Raw genomic sequence first — 22,522 nt, 5'->3', positions numbered from 1 at the left:
ATGCTGGAATAAAAGTTTATTAATACTTTGTTAACATAATATTTTATTTGAGCTTATTTTTTTATACATGCAAACATTTATTATAAAATAATGTAAGATTTAATAAAAATATTTCGTGCTAAGAGTTTGGCTAGATTGTGTAGTAAATAATTCTTTTTCTACTATATTCTCTAGCTTTCTTAGTTAATTTTAGTCCCTTAGATGATAATAGGCATAATCAAGAAAAGTATAATAACTATTAATAGCCTGATTTTCTGTAATTGAATGATCAGATATCTCTAGATGCCCTTTGTCATTCTCAGAGCTTTCATAGCCATTAATAAAAAATAAGATTAATTAATTTTTGAAGTAAATTAAACCTTCCAATTCTAATCTTATTGATTAAAAATATCCTGATCATCCTATATTACATAAAATTCCAATGTTTGGTAATGCTTGCTATTATAGTCCTGTCTCATCACAATTTTAAATATTACTCCTTTGATAATCTTTAATAGAGATGGGAGTGTATTTTTGCTTCATTCATTTGCAATAATAATATCTGCACTCCCTTTTTCATTGCAAACATTATGAAAATTTATATTCTGTCTTTACCTAATTCTCTGTGACCAGCTGTTAGTAGGAATGCCTATAACTTATAATTTGAAAAATTGGTGAGAAGTATGGTGTATATAGATATCTTTTATTAGATTCATCATTTGATTCTTTATATAATAATCATATATAACGTCTAGATATAAAAATGTTTTATTAGATTCATCATTAATTTCATTGTATTATAATAATTTGGAGCATCTCATTTTTATATATATATTTCGCCTGAGTTAATAAATGAATCACATTTTATGCTGTCCTTATCACTATTCATTCTCCTTTATATATGATATTAGTTTCATATGTGACGCAAATAAAGAATAATTGCGCTAAAAATTAATAAGTAGTAGAATAAGAATCTAAAGAATAATCGCGCTAAAAAGAATAAGTAGTAGATAATCTGTAAGTCTGGTTTCTTTATTTATTAATAAAACATAATGAACAAAATTAATTATCATATAAAGAAAATCGTTCATTTTTTTAACGTAAAAATTATATGTTCTTTTTATAATACAATTAAATTCGTTTTCTCAATTATATATATTCTTTTTACACAAAATCCGGATAAATATATCTATCGTAAATCAATTTGTGTTCAATCAATTGTGGCTAAAGGCTTCGTAAATAAAAATACAATAATATATTATTTTGTGAATATCGATTAAATTAAATAATATATTATGCAACAATATGAAAATAAAAAACAATCATTTCAGTGTTAATCATCTTAACAGTCGCTCGCAGTGTTAATAAAATTTTAAAACAAACTATTAAATTAAACAATCACAGGTTACTTTATGGTAAAATTAATATTCTTTTTTAAAATATTATTATTTATTTCTTTTTCTTTTTTTATTATTGTTAAAAACGTGACATATCCACATTCCTCCCACCAAAGAAATCTAGTTTTCCTTGGACATGTTAGTAGAAAACACCATTGACGTTCATGATAACGTTTTCTATATGCTTAGGTTGTTTGATTCTGATAGGTCGAGCGTTCCCTAGAACCTGTCACGGTGTTTTTCAATAAGCCTCTTTCTCTATCTACATCACGTTATGCCATTCATGCTCATGATATGGTTTTCTTTTTAAAACGAACGGTAGCTTGGTAGCATTTGTGGGTAGAGAACGTGAGTAAATCCTTGGAGTCCTCATATGTAGGAATCTGCAGAAAAGTTTGCTTATAATTTTATTTTGGTAAATTTTCTGCCCATAGCTAACTTCTCAATCATATAGCTTGTGCGCTATAAGGGGTATCTATAATAGTTTATCTTTAGAACAGGGTTTATGGTATTTTTTGTCAGGGCACACCCTCCTGGTGCCGTCTCTCTTGATAACAGGTGTTAGTGGACTTGCCCATCTGCCTGAGATACAGCTTCTATGATGTTATCTTTTGTCCAGACGTCCAACCCACGACTCATTGCGTCAATCCTGGCATATGGCGCTCTCTAGGGGATATGATTCTAGATACCGCCATATGCTTCAAGTATATTTTCACTTGCCTGATCATTTTGAGTTTGTTGGAAGGGGTTGCCTAAAGGTCATTTTTCATAGTCGAAATCATCTTCTCGAGATGATCATCTACATTACCCACAATAAACGTTTTTAATATATTATTGAAAGCGTGGAGCCATACACGTCCTAACAGGGAGCACTTATCACTATCTACCACTATAGTCTCCAGCGTTTGTGTGATTCCTTCAAACATCAGGTTAACATTTACTATGCCTATGATTTTGATAGCGCTGCCGTCGTACACTGTCAGCCTAATACAACCTTAGTTGTGTGCCTCGGTAATATCTTGTACCTAGTGCCGGTGTCCACATGCATCAACGTGGGTATATCGTTAATGCTCACCATGATGTTGTACGCATTATCATGATGTTGTACGCATTATATCTGGTGTCGCTGACCTCCAAATTGTTCATCTCCAGATTCTGAAGATTGTACTCTTTAACATCGGTGTTTATGACGTCCTCATCATCGATTTCTTGGATGTTCATAGTATAGTTGGTGTTCGATTGACAATCACGATCTTTATAATCATAAGATCTGTTATTGGTATTAGAGATCTGCAAAGTTAGGCCCGGCTCGAATAGGATTCGGGCCGGAATCGGGTCTAATTCTATTTAAAATAATTGGGTTGGCCGGGTCGGGTCGGATTTTGGGAATTTTTTTAATTATATCTAAATTTATCAATTTTATATTGATTTTTATGTAAAATAAAAATATTTGATTTTATTTATTGAAACTATACGACATATAACATATGTCTTTTATTTTGAGTAATTATAAAAATTAATTTCTATATTTAAATAAATTCCAGCGGGGCCGGTAAATTTTTTTAAAAAAATTTCGGGTTCGGGCGGACCGGCAAAACTTTTTTAAAAAATTTCTGATTCGGGCCGGGCCGGCAAAACTTTTTAAAAAAAATTTCTGGGCCAGGCTTAAAAAATTAGGCCCGATGCAGATCACTAATTGGTATAATTGTCATTATTGTAATGATTGGACCTCGGCGAATATTTCGGAAAACCATTACTATTTTGAGGGTCATGTCTATGCTGACCGTACGTGGATAGATGGTTCGGTTAATCGCCTCTATGGCAATCATCGCGTTGATCAAGGCTTTGACGATGGTCACAACGATAGTCGTGGTGGTTGTCATGGATGTTGTACCAGTACAACAATCGCCAGTTGGCGATTTTTGTATTGATCGTCGTAGTGATTGTCGAAACGGTTGCGGTTATCCTGACGAATATCGTAGCGTTTATCGAAACGTTTGTCGCGGTAGTTGTCGTGGCGTCCGTCAAATCGTTTGTGGGCGGCAGTTGTCATAGCGTATATCGTAACGTTCATCGAAGCGTTTTTCGCGGTAATTATCGTAGCGTCCATCGAAATGTTGTTCTTGGAGTTTGTCATACATGTGCTGGGGTTTCTTGGTGAAAGCATTATATTTTACAAGAGATTTACCATGTGCATTAGAGTTCTGTATGGGTTTTATGGTCTCGTTGCTATTTTTAGCTCTGCCCATGTGATTATTGTATTCCACAGGTGATTCATCCAAATGTATGGCTTCTACTTTCAACACGCCCTTGATGTCATTTCCTGATGTCTTCATCTAGACCTAGATTGTAAATATCTTCTATCATCATAGAGTTCCTGACCGCTCTCCTAATATCTTCGGAAATCGGAGCAACTCTCACCTTCTCGATAATGCGTTGAATGCCATCGAATTTGCATTCTTTTTTAAGTCTGGCTACGCGTGTGATCCATACTGTGAATGTATCCTCGTTGCCTTGCGTGGCGGCGTAGTATACAGAGAGCTTAGCATTCTCGGTCCTTGAAGGATGTTGATACTTCAATTTGCAAAGAAGAGCGATAGGGCCCAGGAGATCTGCTTCCGTACAGATTTCTCCAATGTTGTTTAACTCATTATCAAATAAACTTCGAAGAAACAAAGAGCCTTTTTCCCGTTGGAAATCTTGCTTGTATCGAAGAAGCTTTGCAATTTCCCTAAGGCACTGTCATCGCTACTAAATTTGGGAAATTCCCTTTGACAAATTCGGTCTTATAGGTGGAATTGTTCGAGGCATCCATCGTTAAAGAATTATATTCAGATAAAAGCGTTATAGAGAATGCATGTAACATACAAAATCAAGATCAATTTTGAGATAAGGATTACGCGAAGACGCGGAAGTAGCACACATAGCTTTACCTCCATGATGTGTTGGTGAGAAGTATAGTGTATATAGATACATTTTATTAGAATCATCATTTGATTCTTTATTTAATAATCATATATAACGTCTGAATATTTATATGTTTTATAAGATTCATCATTAATTTTATTATATTATAATAATATGGAGCATCATATTTATATATATATTTCGCGCGAGTTAATATATGAATAACATTTTATGCTGTCCTTATCACTATTCATCCTCTTTTATATATGATATTACAAAAATTTTACAGTGTTAATCATCTTAACAGTCGTTCTTAGTGTTGTTAAAAAGCCCGATTCGATATTAAAAAATGGCCCGATAAATATTTTAACCAAAATAATATTACGTAAGCCTAAAGATTTTGCACATAGCTGGCAGAAATGCTTAGGCATTTATTTGCCAAATCTCGATGCTTGCATAATGGTATTTTAACTAAAATCTTAATCGAGCCGTTTTGAAAAATCGACCCAAATCGGGCCTTTTAACAACACTACTCGTTCGCAGTGTTAATAATATTAAAAACAAACTATTAAATTAAACAATCATAGGTTACTTTATGGTAAAATTAAGATTCTTATTTTGTAAATATTATTATTTAATTGTTTTTCTTTTTTTTATTATTGTTAAAAACATGAAATATCAACATAATTCTATAAATATTTATAGAAACTTATAATTACCTTCATTGAATGTTTGGCTAAAAAACATAACTTTTTCTAAAATCACTGGCCTATTTGGATTGCAATTTTTACTTCGCATTTGAATAAACCAAACCAATAAAGCTGCTTCTATCTTTAGGTAACAACTTATTCCACTCATTTTGTTGCAGGAGGTTTATCCTTAGAAATTGTGAGCCTACTTGCTTTATTAGCTTCCAATCTGAACATGACATTTATAATTTAACGCTATTTGTGTTTTTGAAGTAGTGCTTAATTTTTCAATGATTTCTCCCTTTTGCTTGAGGGTTAACGTTTGGAATGATGTTTTATTTTAAAAATAATTTTAACATTATTATATTATATTATAATTACCATTTTAATATTAAAAGAGTTAAAGGTGCAGTTCATGCATAATAAATCACGAATAATTTTTTTCGATAAAATTTTTTTTATTTTCTCACTTATCCGATTAAATTAGGGTAGGGTAAGGGTTAGGGTTAGTCAACGTTATTGTCATATAAATGGAACCTAAAAAATTTCGCAATTATCCTATATTTCGTTAACCAATTCGCAATTATAAATGTATTAACATTATGCCATAGTAATTTTTATCAAAATCGCGGGGTTGGTTTTGACTGTCTGCCTTTACCACTTAAACCAATTATTATGGATAACATTACAATAAAAGTCAATTAACAGGTAATTTTTTTTATTGATCAAGATTTAAAATGTTCCTAAAGGTATTTTAGAAACAAATAATAGTATTTGGCAATAATATTTTGGAAAATTTATTACATATTTTGTTTTTTAATATAGATATATGTATTTGTTAATTATTATTAAAAAAAATTTTAAAAAAATGTATATCTGAAATGTATTGAAAAATATGTATATAAGTATCGAATATATTTTTCCACGGTGTTTTAGATTCGTATTGGTATTGGTTTAAATATGTTTAAAAGTATCCGCTGATAAATATAAGCTTAAATTTATAATTTTTCTTTTATTTGATTAGTATCAATATACTGTAGGAGGAACTATCCTATATAAACTATAAAAATAATAATTTTATTTAAGAATTTATGCAAAATTTTTAGTGTAGTTTAAAATTTTTTATAGTGATAAGTTATGTATGGTGCCTAACCTATGTATTTTGAAAGAAATCTTAAAATTTAAAAAAGCTTTTAACGAAATACTTCTGTTAGAATATTTTTCCCATGTCTGGTCTCGTTTTATCAAGTTACAGCAGAGCTGGCAAGTATGTTTAGACTGGTCAGTAATTAACATTAACCTAGAATTTGCATTTGGCATTTAAATTAGTTATCCAAAATCAGCTGTTTTTACGTTTAAGAAATATGAAAAAAGCCTGCGTTATAGTTCTTGGTGAAATTAGTCAAAGTCCACGGATGCAGTTTCACGCTCTTTCTTTAGCTGAAATAGGCTACCATGTTGATTTTATTTGTCATGCAAGTATATTAATTAGTACCTCAATTTAAATAATTTTTAGACAATAAAATCAAGATTTTTTTTAAAAAATCATTATTTAAACCTCTAGATTTCGTTAATACATCATTTTAGCAAAATCCAAAGGCTTAGGTAATATTTTTTAGGCTAAAATCTTGGAGGTTTTCAAATAACACTAATATTAATGATAAATTAATTTATACTATTTTTAGAGTCCTCTCCATATAAAGAAATTTCAAATAATTCCTTAATACATGTATATTCACTAAGAAGATTTCCAAATCTTGAACTGAGTCATAAAATATAACATTATATATCTAACTTTTTTTATAGATTTATTTTATGTGATATTACTCATTTTAAATTTCCTATGGACAATTGTAAATGTATTTATTATTCTCTCTAAAATAAAAAATCCGGATATTATTTTTATTCAAGTAGATTATGTTTTTCAAATTATTTACTAAATATATTACTTTAGAATCCTCCTGCCATTTTTGTATTACCTATTATAAAATTGTATACAAAATTTTATTGGAAGCATTGTAAAATCATCTTGGATTGGCATAATTATGGTCATACTATATTTGCTTTAAAATATCCTACACATTTATATTTATATAAGTTATATAAATGGTAATAAAAACATAAAATTATTTAATTTTATCTAGCCTTAAAATATGATTAGTATTAAAAATATTAAGAGTTAATAATATTTTATTTGGAATAAATTATAACTAAAAATTTAGTATATTCAAGCTCAAAAATATTGGCTTCACTATAAAATAAAGATATATATAGTCTGGGACGATAAAAATTCAGGTTAAGCAAATATTTTTTTGTTGGCCACCCTCAAATTTATGATTATTTCTTCACAAAAAATAAAAATAATTCTGGGCTAAAAAAAATTCTAGTGGGCAGCTTGTGTTTAATTATTTTTTGTGTAGGGCTTAAAATATTATGGGCATGGCCACAAAACATTTTTTGTAATGAGTTTATCATGACATAGGAATATCTAGTATTATGCCAAAAGTTCATATCCCATGCTTAATAACAATACAAAGTGTTTTTTTAGGTGCAAAAATTCTATTATAATAAATAGAAATTTAAATTATTTTTTCGCCTCTCTGAACAAATTTCAAAATTTCAGAGACAATAATTTAAAGGGCAATATTATTTTTGTTTTTGCTTAACATTTGTATTAAAAATATTTTATATCACATTTTGGGCCAAAACCAGGAATCTTCACTAATTTCATAAGAGGACCTTTTTACATTGGAAAATTTCTTTGGAAATCTAGGTCTAGACTCTAGTACTTTTCCAGGAAGGGATAAAAATTTGACCAATGTTCCTGAAAATTATTATAATTTTATATTAAAATTTATTATAAAATTTAATATAACTCAATTACTACATTAGTTTTGAAGGATTATTAAGTATAAAATTTATACTAAATAATTGACACTCTAGAATTGGGTAGGGAGTGGTCATAATTTATAAATGATTTTATTTGTAACAAAGAATAAATAACGTGCAAATGTTAGTTTTATTAAGTGGTATCTATATTAAAGATTAACTTTTTACTTTAAAAAAACTTAGTGGTGGTGTGCTAGTTAAAAAATATATATTAGTATACCAAAAAATAGCAATCACGATAGTATACTATTTCTAAATAAAATAGCAATACTTGAAAAAAAAATAGTGTATATTGATTGTCAACCAATGTTCTGGTTGGTTTTTTGGATCAGTTTTCAGTCAATAACTATTTTTTGAAATTATACCCGATTTAGTGCGTTACCTTAAAAATAGCCTTTAAAAGCTTGGATTTTAGATCCTAAAGTCAAGTTCTAATTAAAACTCAATTATCTAAAACAACAATATAAAAAATATTTATTACATATGAAATACTATAAATGTATTAAATGTGTCGTAATCGTAGGCAGGACTGATTAACGCAAAAAAAATTGACCCATTAGAAGCCATGATTATTTTGCTTTATTTGTGATAATTATAATAATAGAACTAACCAAGACCTACGAAAATATTAATAGGTTAAGGAACCCGCGATTTATCCTATTATAATATGCATAAATAGAGACTAATTTATCCTTTTTTTTGCCTTAATCATGATCGAGGGTTTGGTAGAATATTTAAATCATTTTGGAGTTTAGTTATTCGATTTTGATAAACCTAATTTTACCAGAATTGTTCCCCATATTATGTATAGGGTCTTACCCTATCAATTTTAGACAACTTTTTCATGAAATTTTGGGGTTAACTTTATTTATTTATTAACAATATATTTATGGAGAGTTATCAATATTGATTCAAAATTTCACTGCGAAGTCTGAAATTTCAATTTGTGGCATGCAATTCCGGCAAAATCAAGTCTTTAAAATTTAACAAATATGGCACTATAAATGATTTAAATTTTAACGATTCCTCCTTATTAGGGGAATTTAATGGTCTTTCTCTGCACCACGGGTAATGCCGAAACGATAGTTTGGTCTTTGCAATAGGTTAGGTTCTATCTTTGGTTCAGTCTGGGCCAAATTTTTTATATAGTTAACTAATTAAATCTGAATCAGTTCAGTTCCTTGTTACCATTATTTCCAAGCAGATGACTTATAAAAAAAGAAGCGAAATAGATTATAAAGCAAGAGGATACAGTCTATCATAATTATTTAATTGAAATTATCAATTTGGTCTTAGTGAAGCTGATTTTCACTAACTTTTTATTAAGGGAGTGCTTAAAGTCTAAGTTTTTTTATTTATGGGCTTCTCATACAATGATTTTTTTTTAAAAAAAGTTTAATTTTTTACCTTTGTTATAAATAAGTGCTACTGCCAATAAATGCTTTAGAAACTAGATACATTTGATTTTTATAAAATTACCTTAGGGTATAATAATATGAAAATTAATAATTTTTATTTTATGCCAAGAACCCCCCTTCCCTCCCTCAAGCCAATGATTGTTACTGCTATGTTAGTTATCAGATTTTATCTTATTTTGATATTTACAAATGAACGGAATTTTTAGTTTAATAATTATATTATACAGATGTGTAAAACCAAAATAAAAATCGGTTCTGGCCACAGTCCTGTCGGTCTTTATATTGTGGTGATCGGTTCAGTTTGGTCTTTACCGTTCACGGTTCGATTTAATTCTGAATATTTTTAGCTACTCCTTACCTCTAGTGAAATATTGGATTACACTTAATTTCTTATCCCCTATGACATATAAACCTACATTTAATAATAATTAATTATAATGATATTACAATTTTTTATCTAGCCTAGAAATCAAAATGGGCTTATGGACTGATTACAATTTATGTGTATCAAATGCCTTGAAAATGGACTTAATAGAAAATTATAATATCAAGTAATTTATAAATCTTTTATAAAATTTAATTTTCATAAATAAAACGATATAAAATTGATTTGCATATTTCCAACGTAGATTCAACTCAAAATTTTATTATAAGTCATATACCGGGTATTTTATTTTATGCGTAGCCAGGATTGATCCATGGGGGGGGGGGGGGGGGGGTGAAAAAATATTAGTAACTAAATTTTTGCCAAAAAGCATAATTCTGAAAATTTTATCAATGTTTAGTCAATTGTAAATTAATTCAATCCATTTGGTATAGAAAGAAGAAAAATATCGCCCTCCAAACCTCCCATTTTTTATGATCACTCAATATATCTTTATCTATGAAAGTAATTATTTTAATAAAATTTTTGCATTAGATTTTATTTATTATTAAAATACTTTAGTATAAATAACACCCCTTTATTTAACTATGTATTTATTTTAATGATAATATACAATAAAATAAATTTCAAATGGTAGAAATTTTATACAGATTATATTAAAAAATTATTCTAAATAACTATATTTAAAAAAAATAAAATTACAATAAAATATGAGTAATTCTTGCACTTGTATTTAAAAAAATCTAATTTAACAATTATAATTAATACAAATGAGTATATTAAAAAACATAAATAATTCTTATTAGAGATCTGCAAAAGTAGGAAAATCGAGTTGGGGCTGGGTCGGGCCTAATATTTTTTTAAAAATTTCGGCTGGGTTGTGTTGAGTTTTGGAAATTTTTAAAATATCTAAATATATTAATTTTATGTTAACATTTTTATGTAAAATAAAAATATTTGATTTTATTTATAAAAAGTAGACGGCATATAACATATATCTTTTATTTTGAGTAAATGTATAAATGAATTTCTATATTTAAATAAATTCGGGCCAGGCAGACAAAACTTTTTTTTTAAAAGTTCGGGCCGGGCCGGCAAAAATTTTTTAAAACAATTTCGGGCTGGGCCGGGCTTGAAAAATTAGGCTTGATGCAACTAATTCTTATTGCAAATACAATATTTTTATTAAAAATATAAATAGTATGACTAAGAATTCATTCGGTTTTGAATATAAAAATTTTATGACTAAGAATATATTATAATAATATTGCAATTTTATGATTTTAATTTATAAAGAGAGGTCTATTTTTCTCTGAGATTTGACTAATTTATCTAGAATTAAATTTTTATCTAGAATAATCCCCTTATAAATATTTAATATTGCGAATCCATTTAAACGGCTTTCACCGGTCCTATTTCTTAAATAGGTTTTTAACCTTTTCAAAGTTTAAAAAGACATTTCATTAGTGCAGGTGCTAATCGGTAAGGTAGCTAAAATAAATAGCAATTTTTTGATATTGGGTAGGAAATTAAAGTTTACACATGGAAAGGTCCTGCAAAGCATTTTTTGGTCTCAAAGAGTACTCTATTCTGTCAAAATTTGTATACCAAAATTCGACATCACAAAGTAACTTAACATACGATCTTGATAATTCATCAGAATAAAATCTGAGTCTTAATATCCTCTCGCTTTTCAAGTGTATTCAGACTCAACCGGCAAAAGAAAATAAAAGCTGTTTAAAATAAAATTGTGACTAATAAATCTTTCCTTTAATTGAAATAAAAATGTATCAATAAGGGGAATAAAAATATTTATTTTATAAAAATTCTTAATCGTAGATGCATCATAATTTAAGCGATTGGACTATCTAGAAACTACTCTATTTTTAAATTTTTTAATCCCAAACATATTAGTTATCACCTTTATCATTATATTTACCAAATTAAATGATTTTTCTTTTATTTAAAAATTATAAAAAATTAATTAAAATTTTTAAAATCTAATTAGTTTAACAATATTAATTTTATTATTAAATTTATAAATATCTAATTTAACTATGCTAGAAAAAATTTACAATATAATTTTATTGTTATTTAATATTTTATATATAATTTTTAATATATATTTTTAAACCATGTTAACATTTAAAATTGAAAATTCTTATGTTTTTTTAAATATATTTCATTTTCATATCTTATATAATTTTATTTATAAATTGAAACCATTTTTAAATAAAATTATTCGCAATAAGAAAAAAATTTTCGGAGGTTATGAGGGCCCCCCCCCCACTTGTCTACGCCACTGCATAGTTCTAAATTTCTAGGGGTTATATATACGTATGTTAGTTAGTTGTTATTTCTTATTAATGTTTTATAATAAAATAAAGAAATTCAACCTATTTTCCTAAGTTTTTATTTGGTTTTTATTTTTAAAGTAATTTTATTAGATATGGAATCCAATATACATCTTTTTTATAACCATATTCATAATTTTGTATTGTTACTTTCCATAAGATTATTCATTTTATAATCAATAAACTAGGCAATTATATTATGACAATAAAACCAAATATAATTATAGATACTTTTATTATATCATTGAAAATAGTAAAATAATTTTTAAGTATCTACAAATAATTAACCTAAATTTTTACGAGCCCACATATATAGACCTTAAATAATTAATCATTTAATAATAAATTTATCATTTAGCAAAATTTTTTGAGATCAAATGTTTAATATTATGATAAAAATCCTCATTCCAAATGATAATTTAAAAAATCTTTTTAACTTATTTGAGATTTCGAGAATTCCATATGGGAAAGTTAAAAAATTAAAACTAAATCAATACCGGAAGTTAATTCGGCACAACTCCCTAAAAAACTTAAACTATTATAAATGAAAATATTTATAACGTCGGTAAAATTTAACTTAAAACATTTAAAATATTAAAAACAATTGATTTGTACATTTTATAAAATCAGCGCCACTTAACTTTAGCAAATTTAAATATTATACCAAAATGATGTAAATATTTTAAATCTACGACATGCCACCCTCTTAGAAACCCCTCCCCCCTCAACAGAATAATTTTTTACAGCTATTTGCATCCAAATAATCTATAATTAAAAAATCTCCGAATTATAAATCTTAAAATAAAAGATTTCTTTAAAACTACAAACATGTTCGCCCCGATTTGTTCTACCTTTACTGCTATCTTTAGGTGTAATTATTTTATCATACTTCAAGTTATAGCCATTGATGGACCTATATAGGTTTTTATTTAGTGGAACGTTATCGGAGGAAGATGATAATGTCGGATTGATGGGAATATCAGCATAATCTTTATAGGAAGAAGATGATAATACCGGAATAATGGGAATATTCCTATTATTGCTAAAAACTAGTGCTGTAAACATTTCTAAAAAAATCGAACTCATTCAACGTTTATTGACAGAAATAGAACACGTTCACTTTCAAGAAAAGGAACGCGTTCATGTTCAAAACTTTATGAATTAATTTTTTTTAAATTTAATTTAATATTTTATTAAAATAAATAAATAAATACCATATAATTAGTGTTGTTAAAAAGTCGAGTTCATCCGACTCCGACTCAGAGTCTCGAGTCGTTAGTCGAATATGTCGACTAACTCAAACTCAAGTCGTGAACTCGAGTCGTGAACTTAAGTCGACTCGAGTCGTGAGCTCAAGTCGACTCGAGTCGTGAGCTCAAGTCGACTCGAGTCGTGAACTCAAGTCGACCCAAGTCGTGAACTCAAGTCGACCCAAGTTGTGAACTTGAGTTGTCAACTTGAGTCGACTAGAGGACGAATATTTCAGATTTATTATTATTAATTAAGATAGTTTTTGTATTTTTTTCGACTTCCAACTTGAGTCGTGACTCGTGAATATAATTAAATAATTGAGTCGACTAGAGGACCAATAGTTCTATGAACTTGAGTTAACTAGAGGACGAATATTTCAAATTAGTTATTATTTAAGATATTTGTTGTTATTTACTTTTTACTTTAAACCCCAAACTTGAGTTGTGAATACAAAATATATAGTTATTGACTAGAGGACGAATAGTTCTCTGAACTTGAGTCGTCAATTTAAGTCGATTAGAGGACGAATAGTTCTCTGAACTTGAGTCGTCAATTTAAGTCGATTAGAGGACGAATATTTCAAATTAATTATTAATTTATTTAAAATATTTTTTCTGCTTTTTACATTTTTTTACTTTAGACTTCTAATTTGAATTGTGAAAACTGAGAAGAATTATATAAATTAGTCGACTAGATGATGAATATTCCAAATTAGTTATTATGAAAATATTTTTTGTTTTTATATTTTTTTACTTTAGACTTCCAACTTGAGTCTTGACGTGAATAAGAATTATATAGTTGAAGTTGAGTCGACTAGAGGAAGAAAAGTTCTTTGAACATGAGTCGACTAGAGGACGAATATTTTTAATATTATTAATTAAGATATTTTTTGTTTTTACATTTTTTACTTTAGACTTCCAGTTGAGTCGTGAATACAAATTATATAGTTGAGTAGATTAGAGAACGAATAGTTCAAATCAAATGTTATTATTTAAGATTCTATTATTTACATTTTGTACTTAAAAATTTCAACTTGAGTCGTCAATTTGTGTCGACTAGAGGACGAATATTTTAAATTAATTATTAAGATATTTGATCTGTTATTTACATTTTATTTTAAGACTTCCAACTTGAATCATGAATACCAATTATTTACTTCATTAACTTATTCCTCATTTTACTTGATCAAATAAATTCTTATTAACATTTTTTGATTGAATACTCAAAAAAATTCTTATTTACATTTTTTTGATTGAATAAAATTCTCAAATAATAATATATTTTGCAGGTATCTGAATATTTTGAAATTATATCTCAACCATATTTTGAATTTTATATAAGACAGACATGTGATAATAATCAAAACTAGAGATGACGGGTGGATCTTCTTTAGCATTCCTCCTCATCTGTATTTAATATATATTAAGTATATTTATAGTACCTCTTTTAGGTAATTATTTTATTTAGTCATTAATGGTTAATAACTATTAAAATATTTTAATAATATCAAATGTACTTGTAGATACATATATAAAATAAAAAGAAAAAAATAAATATACGTGTTTAAAATAGCGATAAAATTAAACAAATCTGGCCAGAAAGTTTGTACTTAATTCTGAACTATGATAGGACATAGCGATACTATTAAATCTAGACATAATGCTAGTGTTGTTAATTGGTTGGTTGTGTAAAACCCAGACCCGGGGTTTGGGTCTATATAATCGACCAAACAAGCTCTGAGCACGAACCCCGAGCACAGACCCGGGGTCCAGACCTGGAGTTCAGACCCGGGGTCCAGACCCGCGGTTCAGACTTGGGGTTCAGACCCACCTATGAATTACACCTGGGGCTCGGATAAATGAAAAGTAAAAAAAAAAATTTCATTTTCTAATCTTAAATTAAATCTTATTCTTATCTTATTCATTCTAAATTAATAAAGCTTTTTTTTTATTCTCATTTTCTTACCATTTTTGGGGACTTTCTTTTGATCAAAAATTTTTATGGTAAAATAAAAATATCAGTAAATATTCAAAAAGAGTAACCCATGCATGACGGAAAAAAAATAAAAAAGTAAAATTTTATTTTAACACATATTGATATTGTAATTAAATGTGGACCAATATGAAAATTCAACGTCATTCATGCATGTATAAATAATAAAAAGAAATGTAAATTTATAATTTGTGATGAAATAATGGCCAATAAAAAGTTTTTCTTTATTATATTAAAGTTATATTCCCAATATTATATATGTCATAATTTTTAAAGGGATGTCAACTATCCAGGATCATCACGGGTTTTAAAGGTATAACTAATAAATTTGGGTTTTAAGTAGGTATGTACCGATATCACTTTTTGGAGGCCCGATCCGATATTCCCGATATTAAATTGATATCGACCAATTACCGATCCGATATCATTTCTAATTTTTATGTCATTTATTTAAATATATTATAATGATCAGTTATAGTTTATATTCAATTCTATTGCAATTCTAAAAGTATATAAATATTTTTATTGTTAAATAACTTTTATATAAGTAATAAGTAACATTAATCTATATATATAATAAATAATAAACAAATATATTATGAAATTAGAATAAATATTTTAAACAATATTTAACATTAATAAATCGAAGATTTCTTATTAGAAATACCAAAATTTACTTATTTATCAGAAATCAGTTTACGTTTACGGCGATGTGTCAAGTCAATATCACCAAATTCACTAAAAACAGATTCTGAAGAGATTATCGCACACTTTTATAAACAGAATGCGCAAAAAATAACAATATGGCAGAATGTTTATTAATTAATTATTAATATTAAAAAAATATGGATTTCGATTTTATTTATAAAAATAAATGATTTTAGATATAACTTTTTTTAAAAAATTTTTAACATTTTATTTTTGTTAAAGATGCCATTTTATATCGAATCTGATGGGCAAATTAGAAGTCACTAGTTTGTCTAGGACTACCACTAATGACAATATAAAGATGTTTATGATTGACTTATTTTTTTAATTATATGACAGATTTAAGTGACAACAAGTACTTCCAGTTCCAGGTGATATACGTGATATAGATGAACCCTAATTAATTTAACATATTTGACGATTTATTTATATTTATTTACTTAGAATTAACACCTATATATAAAAAAAATTCAAAAATCTAAAAATAAAACGTGAAAGGATAATAGATACCCCGTATGTTTTTCATAAACTTAAATTTTCATTTTTTTAAATTTCGCATTAATTAAAAACAAAATGATTTTTTTCTTAAATATTAATTTTTACCTTATAAATATATGTAAAGAATAAAATTACGTTAAAACATTTTAGAAAAATTGCTTTGTCCATTTTTTATAGCACTTCAATTTTTTATGGACAAATTTTTCCCGAGTATGACCAAGAATATTAACATTGGGGTTACGAGTACAAATATATTTATTTTCAAAATTTTATTATAATAAAAAATATATACAATAATAAAAAATGAATACTTTCAATCTAAAGAACCCATATATCGATATTTTGTTATGATAAATTATTCCTGACCCCCCCAAGACCTAGACCCGCCCTCTATCAGTGATTATTATTATTACAATAAAAAAATATTTAATTATCAACTTGTTCATTAAATCGTTACACGACACGACCTCGGGTCTGAACCCCGAGTCTGGACCTAGGGTCGGCCTGAGCATATAAAAGGATCGTAAATTTTACAAGCAAATTAAGAACACTAGACTCAAGTTCAGAGAACTATTCGTCCTCTAGTCGACAACTATATATTTTGTATTCACAACTCAAGTTGGAGGTCTAAATTAAAAAGTAAATAACAACAAATATCTTAAATAATAATATCTAATTTGAAATATTCGTCCTCTAATCGACGACTCAAGTTTATAAAAATATTCGTCCTCTAGTCGACTTAACTAACTATATAATTATATTCACGAGTCACGACTCAAGTTGGAAGTCGAAAGTAGTAAAATACAAAAACTATCAAAATTAATAATAGATCTGAAATATTCGTCCTCTAGTCGACGACTCAAGTTCATAAAATATTCGTCCTCTAGTCGACGACTCAAGTCCATAAAATACTAGAGGACGAATATTTTATGAACTTGAGTTGATGACTTGAGTTCATAACTTGAGTCGACTTGAGTTCATGACCTGAGTTTATAACTCAAGTCAGTTTGGGTCGATTTTTTTCACCCAAAACTTGACTCAGTTTTCGACTCAGTCGACTCGACTCAGTCGATTAACAACACTATGTTCAACTATTAAAATGTAAATCCCTTTGTAGAAACTTAAAAATAATAGCGAAATTTCAAATAATCACACTAAAAATAAATTTTTTTTAAAGATATTAACTATTTTATATCTGTATATATAATATTTAATGATTTTTACTTTATGTATCTATTAAAATAATCATTAATTTAATAACCCCATTTGTTATATTTGGGCCATGGTAATTTTTGTAATTTAAGTTAGGGATTCGCTCAGTACAACTATAATGCTTGGTATAAGAATTAAACGTGAACAACAATTTATTTAGTAAAACAAATAATCAAGATTGAATTATATTTAAAAAAAGCGTGATGATTCAAAAAGTAATCTTTCGTATATTATTTTTCATATATATATATGTTTAATCAATTTAGTATATATTATTATTTAACAAAAAGAAAGTTAATATATAAATTTTTCATTATATTAACTTATAGCAGCAAACAATGTACAAAAAGATTAATATTTATTATATTACTACAGTAATGTTAATTAATCTAATCTTGAATTTTCAGAATCAGATGGATGATGTAATATCAACTTCCATGCTTACGCTAAACTATACTATAGGACTGAAATAGTGGCTGGTTAAAAAAATTCAAATATGATAAAGGAAACAGTTAATTAAAAAATAACTCATTTTTCTTAAAAAATTTAGATTAATATTTTTTATATTCAAATGAATAAAAATATTTTATAATTGAACGAACATAAAAAACAAATGCGTTCATCAAAAAAAACGCGTTCACGTTCAAAGTTTTAAAAATAAAAGGAAGGTTGTTCATCATTTTTTACAAAAAAACGGAACTTTGTTCACAAAACAACATTATTAAAAACCTTTCCCCAATCAATATTATCAATCCATTCTTTGATCCATTCCCATCCCATGACGATAGTATCTTTAACCATCCACAGAACTAACCTTTTAGATAATTACTGATAACCGCCTCTACTAATATTTTGCCGCATATGGTTATTAAAACTCCACCCATTTGTCTGATATAACACGCAATTTAGTTAAAGGTCTAAATGACCGATGTAATTTAAAATTGTGGAGACTGATTATGGATATCTCCGCATATTCTCCCGTTGAAGTTAATGCTGATATTTCCATCATTCCTACATTCTCATCTTCCTCCAATAACGCTTCATTAAATAACAACCTATTGAAAGATTTTACTAAAGTATGAATTTAAGGGAGCACTTACCCATAGACAGACTTCAATGAATATTATCCATAAACTCAATGAGAACAGTTTATTGATCATAAAGAGAGAATCCGAAGCATTTATTTTTTCACATGTTATCTTCCGTTTAAAAACATATATAATTATTTATTTTTTGAAGGAGAGGGGGGGGGGGGAGGAGTTAAAAAGATGAAACAATATAATTTTATAGAAATCATTATCTTTATTTAAAGTTTTATCATTTAAGATCCTTTTTTATAATTATAACTTTTATTTGGTTTGGGAAAGGTTAGATGAGTAAATATGTAACTAGTTATATAAAATAGTCATTTTGCTTTATGGGGAGAAGGGTGTTTAATAGGGTGACAAGTCGTGAATCTAAAATATATATACATCTTTTTGGAATATGTTAAAGAAAACTTAAGTTATTATAAATAAAAAGATTTTTACATTTATAAAATCGGCGCCACTACCGAATTAATTTACGGTATTTGATTTAGTTTTATATTATATTTATATTTAATACCTCAGACGGATTCTTGACATTCTTAAGAAAGTAGTTAAGAAGATTTCTTAAATTATCATTGGAATGAGGATTTTATCGTAATATTATAAATTTAATATCAAAATATTTTGTTAATTGATAAAATTTGTTATTGAATGATTTATTTTTTAAGATAAGTGGACTCATAAAAATTTAAATTTATTATATTAAATCATTGATTTTTTTTTTACTATTTTATATGAAAGGGAAAACCAGGGCTAGTCACAATTTTTGTTAAAATCATCATAGCTCCAAAAATAATGATCATAAGATCTTGCAAAATACCAATCTACACCTTAAATACTTACCTATAAATATACACTGTATTATTTAAATATTTAATAGTTCTTCGAAAAAAGTTTAAAATAATTTTTTGTACCTAGTAGCCCCAAACCCATGGCAAGTATGCGTCCAACCTTTATACATTCTGCATTGAAACCAATTTTCAAAATTATGAAAATTTTATAGTTCAGTTTACATATTATACAAACATCTGTTATTAATATCTTAACAATGTGTTTTCTTGATTTTTTATTCTGCTGTTTTAATAGAAGTAGCTTCTTAACCATGAAAAGTTTTACTTCATGACATTTCAATTTTAATATAATATCAGACCTAAATAAATATCTAACAAACTCAAATCTTATATATATTGTGATATATATAAATATGTATATTGTAAATGTGATATATATAAATATATATTGTGAATGTGATATATATAAATATATATTGTGAATGTGATATATATAAATATATATTGTGATTGACATATTATTTGATTTATTTAGATAATAATTATCATTTTATATATTAAATTTATAAAATATTATATTTAACTGTAATAGATGTTACTTTTCTTGATGACATATCATTTTCATACAATATTATTGCTTCTTTAGAATTTTTATATATATGAGTAGTACCATAATAATATTATAAAAATTAATGGATTGATTGCGCCGACCAGCAACGATTCTCTAACCCCAATGGTTGTAATATTACTAATATGATCTTATCTTAACATATGTTTAAGCCTTACATATCAATCTGAAACTTTCCGAAATTTTAAAATAGAGTTTTAACTTTCATATATTGTCCATTTTGTCATGTTTGTAATTTTCACATCAAAAACATGTCATAACAAATAAAAATTTAAATAACTAAATAATATAAATTATTTTATCATAGAATTCTATTTTAGAACAAATTTAATTTATAATCGTTACTTTTTAAAATGAAATCCGTTGAACCGATAAACCCCTTGCGTCAATTATCCCTGGCCTCTCCTATTACTAGTATTTAAAAATATATTTGGTTTTAATGTTATTATATAATTAATTACCTGATATATTGATTATAAAATAAATTAATAAATCATATGGAAAATACTAATAAAAATAATCAATAGTTATTAAAATTATGATTCAATTAAAAATATATATTAGCACATTTTAAAAAAGTATAAAAACTTAACTAGATCAAACTGATATTAATTTCTAACCCAGAACAAACTAACATAGATGTGTTCAAAATATCCTGAACAAAATAAAACATTTTTAATTTTAAGCTAAAATCGGCATTAATCTTTGTATATATTATTATATTTTTTTTTAAATTAAAAAAAATAATTATTCTAAAGCGCTAAAATTTTATACGATTTTCCTCAAATGTTTTTCTCAGCGCCAATTTCGATAGAAGACAAGCATACACTTTTCCTTAAATTATTGTAATCACTTTATTACTTTTCTTTTTATAACATAATTTATTCATCTCGTTCATGTTAAAGTCCTATAGACTTAATTCATAAAAGCTCCAACGTATCTAATATCTCAGTGACCGAAACTCTATTTACCTTCCAAACTGTTAAAGAAGATGAATCAATTATAACCGAGTACAAGCGTGATCGCCCAGCATTAATTATAAGCAGCTCTAGTTGGACAGGTATTTTGATAAACCTATATTTGCAAATAATTTTAAAAAAATGCTAGTGTCCATTCATTTATTAACTCTAAAATATCTTACTAATTAATCTAATATATTATAATTATATTTAAATAACGTTTATACATTCGATTAGAGGACGAAGATTTTTCATATTTAATACATGCTATGGATATGTACGAGCTAAAATTAAAATCGGTTCAAACCAATGTTCCATCATCTTCTAACAGTTATCCTATGATTGTATGCGTTTTAACTGGCAGGGGTCCTCTCCGAGAATACTACGAATCTATGATAACAAACAAAAATTACGAATTTATTACATTTCGTTTTATATGGTTAGATTCATCGGATTACCTCACACTTTTAAGTAATTTATAAGGCTACTTTCAAACTCTAGTAAATTACTCAAACTATGGATCAAGTAGAATGAGGAAATTTATTATATGTAAAATAAGTGTAAAAAAGTTTTCAAATAACAATTTCTGCACCTAAAAAATTTGAATAAATAAATCAGTTAAGATAATTGTATCTTAATACATTAGGAGCAAAACATCAAGTTTGAACCTAACCTAATATAAAATAATTCAATTAATTCAAATTTTAAAAAACGAAAGCCTCCTCCGATTTAGGGGTATGCTTACATAACTCTTCGAGTGGTCTAGATTTACCGATGAAGATTTTAGATATGTACGGTTGCAATTTACCCGTCTTAGCTTATTATTACCCAACTATATTGGAATTAGTTACACCTGGAGAAAATGGAATGTTATTTACTAATAAAGAGGACCTTTTTGTTCAATTAACCGTTTTAGACATATATATTTACTTTAAATCAAATTTAAAATTACTATTTTAGGATTTATTACGGGGATTTCCTAATGCATCAACAAAACTTAAATGGCTTAAAAAGTATATTGAATCCAATAAAACTTATTGGGCTGATAACTGGAATGAAGTTGTGATTCCTCTTTTGTCGGATAAAGGTGATGATCAATCTTGTGAAAAAGAAGAATAATAAATAGATCTTATATCATTAATGCATTAATTATTGGAATATATTAATTCAATAGAAAACTATATATTGTTCACTATTTTTATCATATTGAAAGTACAATATATAGTATATTTTTATATTTAAATAAATTTATATATCTATTCTTAAGGATTCTTATTTTTTGAAGCTAATTTTGTCTTGCCAAACAATATGCCCTTTTATCTCCGATATTCTTAAGGATCCTACCATTTTTAAAGCTAACCATTTTTTGGAGCCACA

The 22,522-nt window shown here is 26.9% G+C and overlaps 1 protein-coding gene across 1 annotated transcript; it reads left to right on the top strand.

Annotated features, from left to right (window-relative positions):
- Positions 1-6,285: 6,285 nt before the first annotated feature.
- On the top strand, positions 6,286-22,322 carry LOC135927994 (uncharacterized). The gene is made up of 10 exons (XM_065464289.1): positions 6,286-6,451; positions 6,658-6,738; positions 6,779-6,882; positions 6,927-7,081; positions 9,741-9,830; positions 20,945-21,031; positions 21,092-21,246; positions 21,383-21,616; positions 21,864-22,054; positions 22,106-22,322. Exons 1-10 carry the CDS (start codon positions 6,337-6,339, stop codon positions 22,262-22,264), a joined length of 1,371 nt encoding a protein of 456 aa, XP_065320361.1. The 5' UTR covers positions 6,286-6,336; the 3' UTR covers positions 22,265-22,322.
- The last annotated feature ends 200 nt before the right edge of the window (positions 22,323-22,522 follow it).

Source organism: Gordionus sp. m RMFG-2023, chromosome 4 (assembly GCF_954871325.1).
Source record: "Gordionus sp. m RMFG-2023 chromosome 4, tfGorSpeb1-WG-v2, whole genome shotgun sequence".
Taxonomy (NCBI): domain Eukaryota; kingdom Metazoa; phylum Nematomorpha; class Gordioida; order Chordodea; family Parachordodidae; genus Gordionus; species Gordionus sp. m RMFG-2023.
The sequence above is the reverse complement of the archived record's forward strand: the minus strand, read 5'-3'. Positions and strand labels throughout refer to the sequence as shown.

Excerpts from the sequence above, each read along its gene's own strand:
- LOC135927994 (XM_065464289.1), top strand. The coding sequence starts at position 6,337 with ATGAAAAAAGCCTGCGTTATAGTTCTTGGTGAAATTAGTCAAAGTCCA. Across the intron at positions 6,452-6,657 it reads TGATTTTATTTGTCATGCAA|AGTCCTCTCCATATAAAGAA; the intron begins GTATATTAATTA and ends TACTATTTTTAG. Across the intron at positions 21,032-21,091 it reads ACACTTTTCCTTAAATTATT|TCCTATAGACTTAATTCATA; the intron begins GTAATCACTTTA and ends TTCATGTTAAAG.